Source organism: Tasmannia lanceolata, unplaced genomic scaffold, assembly GCF_043159265.1.
Source record: "Tasmannia lanceolata isolate RefF3 unplaced genomic scaffold, GAP_Taslan_0.1 ptg000008l, whole genome shotgun sequence".
In the NCBI taxonomy this organism is placed as follows: domain Eukaryota; kingdom Viridiplantae; phylum Streptophyta; class Magnoliopsida; order Canellales; family Winteraceae; genus Tasmannia; species Tasmannia lanceolata.
In genome coordinates this window covers 3,063,414-3,072,688 of record NW_027518685.1, presented here as the reverse complement: position 1 = coordinate 3,072,688, position 9,275 = coordinate 3,063,414, and the positions used below count along the sequence as shown (strand labels likewise).

The following is a 9,275-nucleotide window of genomic DNA, read 5'->3' as shown; positions in this document are numbered from 1 at the left end:
GAACTTTTCCAGAGTCTTTAAATATATTACTTGGAAAATTGCAACCCAAGCATGCATGCCATAAAAAAATTAATAATGGAAAATCCCCAAATTCTAAAAGAAATTCTCATTGCAATCATTGGTTTAATAACTTAGAAGAAAACTACTAAAAGGAAAAACCACTTACACCAGTCAAAGTTCTACAATAACAATATTTCAGCATCCTTAGAGGATCTTGGAAAAGCCTGCAGTTCTTGAAATCGTTCTGCTAAATGTTCAGGCGAAACTGATACTAAACCTGTTTTATAAGGGACAAGAATAATCTTTTCTAAGGCCACCCCATACTTGAGCAGATATTTCACCAGCTCTATCTCATTATCTGTTGCCAAAAATGATGTTATCTTTAGTTTCTTGAGGTATAGTGGACTTCCGGTAAATACCTTTTCTAAATAGTCTCCCGTGTAGCTCTCCTCGGAAGCCTAACAAAAGAATCATAGAACCAGTTGTAATAGAGGAGAGTAAGCAGAATCACATGAAGTGTAAAAGCTTTAATCATGGTTGATGCTTACATTGTTATCTGCCATGTAAACCATTTGGTCAACCATGTCGCTCTCAAGAACCATGGTTTCAAGATTGGGAGAAATCCTGAGTATTCTAGCTATACCTGGAAGCTCCATTTTACTCAACACCGTTTCCAACTCCAAATACCTGAATTTATGGGGGAGGATCTCTTCAGAGTATTCACCTGTTTGTTGAAGATGCTTTGACATAAAAAAAAAAAAACAATGTAAGTTGGTAATTAGATTCCTAGAAAGGAAGGGATAGCAAGCATTTCAGTCTCGAACTCTCATTTTTAGAAATCAATGACAAAAAACAAACACGTTGATAACCATGATATGTTCCTTCAACGTCATTGTGTCTGTATTTCTCACATATGTGCGTGTCTGTTCATTCAATCTCTTTTGTTCAACAAAATGTGGCTGTTATCCTCTAAAAAATCATTTCATTGGACAGTTGTGAATTGCTATATCCATGCAAACCTAGAGAAATCAAAATGAGCGATAGATCGATATTATACCTGTTTCAAATATTGCACGTTAATTATAAATTCCATATCACACAAATGTCAGATAATTCAATACAAGTTATAAAATCTGGACCTATCAATATCCACGCCAAGTCTGCGCATTTATTTGGATACAGATTTGGTTATCACATATTGTGAGGATCTGGAATGAGGATCCTCCAAACTCAAAATTCTTAGGATACGGCAAGGATCTGTTATTTGAGTCTAGAATATGGGTATGGATAGCCATTAAAAAACAAAGAATATGGGTAAGAATCCTCTAAGAAATTTTTTTGTTTAAATCAAGTGTGGTTTCAACTTTGAAAAGCACATATCTCTCCAGTACAATAAAGCAATCCTTTCTTAGTGTTAAAGTATAAAAGATAAATTACGCCTTTCTCTAAACGCTTAAGTTAACATGGTATCAGAGCCAAAAGGCCTCGAGTTCAAGCCTCCCGGATAGCAAAAATCCACATGCGATGATCGGCCCAGTGGGACCCATGTGCCACGTGTTAGCCAAGTGGACCACATGTGCGGGGGAGTGTTAAAAGTATAAAAGATAAATAACGCATTTCTCCAAAAGCTTAAGTTTTTGGAGAAGTTGGTAATTTAACACTTAGAAATGTCTCTCTCTATGATAGGATTCTCATTTCCTTCATGATGAAGAATATAAAATAAATAGTAAGCCTTTCCAGCTTAGGACTATTAGGATTCTCATTTCCTTTATGATGAGTATACAAAGAACAAAGAAGTTTTGTGCTCAAAAGGTCATCTTTCTTTAAAATTCAATTCTCTGAATTACAGATCGACTTGATCTTAAATCCAACATATGAGTCGGAATGATTTTGATCTTGGACTCAAGTGCTTGATATTATTTTTGAATTCATCGGTTATATCTGATTGTAATTGGGAAATTCATTCCAACCCCACGATTGATTGATATTATCTTTGAATTCTACATCAGTTTGGTATCAAAGTTACGAGATCTAGTTTTCTTCCCTATTGGTCTCACATCAAGCCTATGATGGCTAGCAGGCAAGATAGAGAAAATGAGGTAGACCACAACGCGTACATAATCATGCTTGGTTCACTTCAATACTTAGACCTTCATACGCCCTGACATTACCTATGCTACAAATCAAGTGTGTCAGTTTATGCATAATCTATCTGAGATAAGAACACCTACAAGTTGCTAAGAGAATCATGAGGTGTCTTAAAGGAACCTTGACACATGGTTTATAATACAACTCGAGCCAAAAGAAGGATGTAAAGTTGGCCAGATTTTAAGATGCCGAGGGCAATGGTTTCCCTTTCTTTCCACCAATTTCAATAAACTAACAGCTACATCTTCAAGAGAATGACCACATGTAGCTCTCTAAGAGGAATAGATCTAGAAACAGTAATCGAATTATCTTTCATTTCCAATACAAAATTGGCATTTTGAAACTTGGCATGCAGAGTTTTTTTGTGCACTGTTTACAACCATAGAAATTTCCTAGTAACATATCAATGTGTGCACTGTTTACAACCATAGAAATTTCCTAGTAACATATCAATGTGGCCAAAATATGAGAATTTTTTTTTGTCACATCGATGTCCGTAATAATAGAATTCAAGGAATTGCGAATCTCACTGATTGTAGACAGTTCAACTTTCCGAAAAGATAAACAGATTTCCTCTATGAAGTTTGCATGAATAGGTAACTACATGTCTATTTCTAAAGTTCTTGATGTGTGATAGGTTCTGCACCTATCAATTGGCAATTACCCACAGAGAGGGAAAGGGGACACTCCTAGAAAATCGAATTTCAACCAAAATGCAGTGATTCCTTTATTACTCCAATTATGAGAATAAATACAAATAAACTTTCCTCCCTCCATCTTGAGAAAGATGGCAACTATCCCACAATTGGTATCTACTAAATAAGAAAGTTTTTAACTTGGTAACAAACATAAAGGAAATAAAATCAAATCATGAGAAACTAAATCAAATCCTAAAAGGTAATGTTGTCAGATGTGTAACATTGCCACCCCCTAAGCCACGACATTTCCTCATGGCGTGAAGGAAGGAAACTGTGTAACTTCCACCACTCCATCGTTTGTTTTCGGTTTCATCCAATCGCATATTAGGTTCCTCCAAATCTTCAATCATAAAAATTTGCATGCTCTTACATCAATGACCGGGTGTGAAGCGCTCATCACAATAATAACAAAGACCTTGTGCGCACCTACTACACATCTCCTCTATTGAGCACCTACTACGCATCTCCTCTTGTGAGATCTGTTTTACCGGGGCAGTAATCGTTCCGGATCCACTCTTTGTGTTGGGTGGGCTGGTTGTAACACTCAAACCCAACATTTGTTGATCCTCTTGAGCCCGTATGATTCGTCGTAGAGCTAGTTGGAAATGCGACACGACTAAGGCCTGGGCGCATTGACTTCTGCAAACTATCTAACTTCTCTTCTTGGCTTCGAGCTAGACTCATCGCATGCTTTAAGGAAAAAAGGTTGGAACATTAATACCTCTTGCCTGATCTCGTCTCGCAAGCCTTGTATGAATGTTCCCATGAGCACCTTGTCCGTCGACCCCTAACCCTATTTGCAATCCATTCAAATTCCTCTTGATAACCTTGGACAGCAACCCATCCAAGTTCTCATGATCAGTCGGACCAAAGCGTGATAAGAGTGCTTCTGTAAGTTCTTTCCAAGAATGAATAGATGTGGTTTTGTGCATCCATTGGAACCATGTGGAAGCCACCCTGTCCATGTGAAATGACACTAGTAGAACCCTTTCATGATCCATTGTCCTGTGACAACTAAAAAATTGTCCTTGTATATAAATTCAAGGGGATCCTGTCCATCAAATCTAGGAAAGTTTATTTGTGCAAAGCGCGTTTTGATCCGCCTTCACTCGCAACATTCAACTCGTCGTCACCGGCAACAGTTAGCATCCGTGATGACAATCGTTCCATTGCCTGTGGACGGATATTAAACTTGTCATCAAGTTGCTCCTTCACCTCAGTCTCTTATGCTTCAATGCAATCGACACGAGCCTCCATCTTTTCCTGATCGGTGGCACCTTGTTTCTTCCTATGCATGCCCAAGAATCAATTGCTCTGATACCAAATGATAGGTTATGGACCTATCAATTGACAATTACCCTAAGGGAGAGGAACACTGTGTCCTCTTGGAAAAACAGATTTCAACCAAAATGAAGTGATTCCTTTATTCCTCCAATAATGAGAATAAATACAAATAAACTTTCCTCCCTCCATCTTGAAAAAGATGGCAACTCTCCCATAATTGCTATCAGGGGCGGAGCCAGGAATTTGGTCTAGAGGGGGCAAAGAATGGTTGTTGTAGTATGTTGGGCCCACACCTTTTACACTTCTTGTTTTGATAGGTGGGGTCCACAATCTCCCCCTATCGCATGCATTATGTGGAACCCACAATTTACACCTCGAATTTTGATGTATTGGTGCCCACTATGTTTTGTTGGGTGGGACGAAATATTTACATCATGGTCCAACAATGACGGAGATTTAACTATTTACATTGTGGCCTAGCAAATGAACAGTTTGGATCATCATATGAAGTGGGACCTAGTCTTTTTTCGAAGAAGGATCAAGTTTTTTTTTGAAAAATATTATAGTTGAAAAATACTACATCCTATTCACACTGTGGTGTGGCCCAACAAATCCCGGATTTCAGGGAGGCAAGTGCCCCATTCACCCACGGGCTGCGTCCCTGATTTAAGGGGTACGTGCAACCTATTTACATTGTGGCTCAACAAATGAACAGTTTGAATCGTCCTATGAAGTTGGCCACAAGGTAGGTTTTGAAACACACTGGACTTCACGTGCGGACAGCATATAAAATCTCATAATTACCTATATCAATCATGAGTTTTTATATGGTGTGTGCCTGTTCACCATTTTACTAAAAGGAATGTGTACAGCCCACTTCACGGGTTGATCCAAACCGGTCATTTATTTGGCCACAATATAGATAGGTTTTGCCTCAAAACTCATTTCCAATCGATGATCCTAACCTATAGAGGTTGTCCCTTTATTGATCGGAGGGTTAGATCATCCTATGAAAATGATTTTTGGGGCACAACTTATTTACATTGTGGTCCATAACAAATGAACGATTTGGATCATCCCATGAAATGGTCTCAGTCATTTTTGAAAAATACATGTGGTTCTTTTTTTTGTCATTGCTCAGGTAGAAATTGAAACTTTAGTGGTGAGAGAGAGAGAGAGTTAATCACATTAATTGAGAGAGAGAGAGAGAGAGAGAGAGAGAGAGAGAGAGAGAGAGAGAGACAAATGCTATAAACAAGGGATTTACGAAAATTTAGCATTAACTTCAGTTGCTTTTTGAGGGGATTAAGAAACAAATGCTATAATACAGGGACATAATCTGAGAAATATTTTCGATTTTCAAGTGGGTCTTTACTAGAAAACTGAATAAACCTATCACATAGCGAAAATTTCCCCATTTTCATTGGGGGCAATTGCCCCCATCGTGCCCTGTTGGCTCCATCCCTGATGGCTATCTACTAAATAAGAAAGTCTATTAACTTAATAACAAACATAAAGGAAATAAAATCAAATCACAAAGCTGCATGAGAAACCAAATCAAATCCTAAAAGGTAATGTTGCCAGATATGTAACAATGTGGTGGCAGACAATGTTAAAAATCCCTCGCCATGCGATGGAGAGCGATGGAGAGGGATGCCACTCCTAAATGGTCATGATATTACTTGGAGAGAAGTGTTGACGAATTTCCAACACCAAGTTGTAGATTTTGCTCATTGTTTTGGTATCCTTATATCCGAACTTGTGCTAAGCTTTAATTTCTTCAATTTTTTTGTTCATAATCGCTGTTGTCCTTATAGAATCTATTTAGAAGAAGAAAAAGATACCGCTCATGATAAAATTAAAGATTTCCCACTAATCTTGAGTGAATTACAATGAGCCGAATGAGGGTTTATAAAGAACACTAAAAAAGAATAACATAGAAAGATAAGCACTGATTGTGGAAAGAGATAAAGATAGAAACATACTGATATAACCTAATTGCTACTCTAATCTGGTTAGCTAAGATATCTAGGTTACCTCATCTGTCCAACTTGCTTAATCTACCACCAAGATAATCCAACGGTTGGATGTCACATATTCTAACCAAGGTTTTAAATTTCGGTTTTGGTGCCGGTTTCCGCCACCATCGAAAACGAAATGTTCCGGTTTCGGGCAAAAAATTCGGCCAAAATCATGTCAAAATATGATTGTGATTTCGTTTATTTTTTTAATTTCGACTGAAATGTCGAAAAATTCAGTGTCAATTTTGGCAATTTCAATTGAAATTTTTACTATTTCGGTGGAAATTATAACATTTAAGTGTACATTTTTAAAATTTCGGTGGAAATTTTGTAAAAAAAGTTTAAAAATATTTCGGTGACATTTTGGTAAAATTTCGGCGAAATCTTGTCAACAATGACTTCATATGAATTTCGTTTCAATTTGTGCCGAAACTGAAATATTTCAATTTTGGTTCGGCGGAAATTTAAAACCATGATTCTAACAACTCAAACTAATGCGTAGCAACAAACATAGAACACAAATAGAAACATACCTGCATCCACCACCAACTCTGGACCTTGAGACTACGGACATGAGTTAGAGCGTTAACAATCTTTCTCCAATTCTGGAAAAAAGCGTTGGACAAGCTAAAAATAATGACAGCTTCAACCAGAGACGACACGTCCTTGATCAAATAATCATCCGCTAAATAACGGATACAGGTAAAAGATAAAAGATTAGGAGCATCAATCTCAACAGATCCATTCATTTGAATAGAATTGACGATGGAGAGAGTTTTAAGCTTCACCGAGTAGATCTTGAGAGGAGCCATGTACAAACCAACATGATCCAGAACCAAATTCTCGAGATGCGGACAAAAGTTAAGAAGATCCGGTATCGTGCGTTCTGTCAATCCGATTTGTTTCAGATGAAGAGTCGTGATTGAGCCAAAGCGCATATCCGGGGTCGGATCAAGGCCGGGCAAGCAGAGTTTCAAAACCCTAACCGAATCACGAATGAAGACAGATGGGTTGAAAAGGAAGGGCATGTCCCAGAAGTAAAAATCATTGTCTTCCCATTCCCTCTCAAGTTGTAAATCGAGCTCTTTCACGTTACGAAGTATTGCGAAACGGATCCATGAGGATAGGTGTGATTCGTAGAGTTCGTGGTCGTAATTGAACCAGATCCGGAGTCTGTTGATTTCAGATCCTTCGTGGAGGAGTAGGGCCCGGTCCACGAAGCTCGCGAAGAGGCGACGGCTTTTTGAGAAGTCTTCGGTTGGGGAGACTATGAGGCGTTGATCAAAATCAAGATTGGTGGTGAGAGTCCAGAGATATCTCCATCTAGTAGAGAGGAAGCTTGTATTTATAGCGTCTAGGATGGGGAGAAAGGAGAGGATGAGGAGGAGGAGTTGATCTGGTAAATTGGTGATGAAGCAATGTTTGGGGTTAGGCTCCCGATCACTGTCTTCTTCTTCCTCGGAAATCGAATCGTTGTTTTCTTCTTCGTCTACTTCCATGGAAAGAGTTAAGAGTGTGCTTTTTCTGACAGCAATACTCTTTTATTCTCAGTGTTAGGGTTCCGACACAGAAAGAAACGGAAACGTTTGACTGCACGTGGCTTATGTTATCCGTGACAGTGACGTCAAGGCCAGCCAACAAATATGACAAAATCTGCCGTAAAGTGACCATGTGTGGTTGTTCTCTAATGCAAAGGTCGCCAAATTGCCTAGCAAATCCCTTTACCCTGAGGCTATTTGCCTACCTGACAGCCCACTGACTATAAAGCACGTTTCTTACCTTCTTACCGGCTAAGCATTCACTCCCTTTTATGATAAAATCACCCCTCTACAACAGTACTATCAAGCAAGGTAAGCCCCACCATAAAATGATCCAAACCATCCATTTGATGGCCTACAACGTAAATAGGTTGCATCCCAAACTGTTATGGAAACCTTAAAGATCGGAGGGTTGTGATCATCCCGTGGAAATGATTTTGGGGCACAACCTATTTACCTCACGGCCCACCAAATGGACAGCTTGGATCATCCTATTGTGTGGACCGGACACTTTATTCTGAAAAATATAAGTGGGGCCTACAATTGGGCTTTAATGTTACTGTACGACCTGAACCATAGGATGATGCAAACCATCCATTCGATGAGCCACAATGCTAATAGGTTGTGCCCCAAAAATCATTTCCATGCGATGATCACAACCCTCCAATCTATAGAGGTTTCTATAACTTGCAGTTTCTCTTTACATCGGAGGGCTAGGATCATCCTTTGGAAATGATATTTTGGGGTGCAACCTATTTACACTGTGGGCCATCGAATGGATGGCTACCTTGCTCACAGATTAAAACAAATTAATTGTTGGGCCCACCAACCGTTCATGCATGTTGGAGAGAGAGAGAGAGAGAGAGAGAGAGAGAGAGAGAGAGAGAGAGAGAGACCGTATTGGAGTAGCGTTGTACCGGTAAAAATTAGATAGGAAAAGTGCTTTATGGGTTATGTGACTTACGTCTCACTTTTCCCTTTAGTGGGCCGCCGAGGGGATATCAGTGCCCATCCCTTTTTAAGAATCAATAAGACCAAAGCAAGGACTATTGGTTTTTCTCCTATATTTTGGGGTGCAACCTATTTACGTTGCGGGCCATCGGGCCATCGAATGGATGCCTACCTTGCTCACATATTAAAACAAATTAATTGTTGGGACCACCAACCGTTCATGCATGTTGGGGAGAGAGAGAGAGAGACCATATTGGAGTAGCGTTGTTCCGGTAAAAAGTAGATTGGAAACATGCTTTATGGGTTATGTAACTTACGTCTCACTTTTCCTGTTAGTGGGCCACCGGGAGGGATATCAGCGCCCATCCCTTTTTAAGAATCAACAAGACCAAAGCAAGGACTATTGGTTTTTGTCCTATAACAACCATTGCTCCAGTTGCTACAGAGAAACTTCAGAATTCCAGGACTAATAAGATTTGCGACCAAAAACAGAGTAGGTGAGGTGACATACTTGTCATACCTATACGAAACAAAGATGCAGTTGTAAAATCTATACATGTCGATCTAAGGATTTCTCTTCGGTGCAGATGAAAATGGAAACAAGTCGACCAACCTTTACCATGTTTGGCAACCAT

At 39.2% G+C, this 9,275-nt stretch overlaps 1 protein-coding gene across 2 annotated transcripts; it reads right to left on the bottom strand.

Annotated features, from left to right (window-relative positions):
- Nucleotides 1–91: 91 nt before the first annotated feature.
- On the bottom strand, nt 92–7,848 carry LOC143882548 (putative F-box protein At1g49610). Of its 2 annotated transcripts, none has more exons than XM_077386024.1 (3): nt 6,685–7,842; nt 549–740; nt 92–458 (listed from the first exon to the last, which is right to left on the bottom strand). In XM_077386024.1, the coding sequence occupies exons 1-3, from the start codon at nt 7,648–7,650 to the stop codon at nt 180–182; spliced, it is 1,437 nt and encodes a 478-aa protein (XP_077242139.1). In that variant the 5' UTR covers nt 7,651–7,842; the 3' UTR covers nt 92–179. The 2 variants fall into 2 exon arrangements, with proteins under 2 accessions (XP_077242139.1, XP_077242140.1); XM_077386025.1 differs by having other exon boundaries at nt 326–458; nt 644–740; nt 6,685–7,848.
- Nucleotides 7,849–9,275: the final 1,427 nt, after the last annotated feature.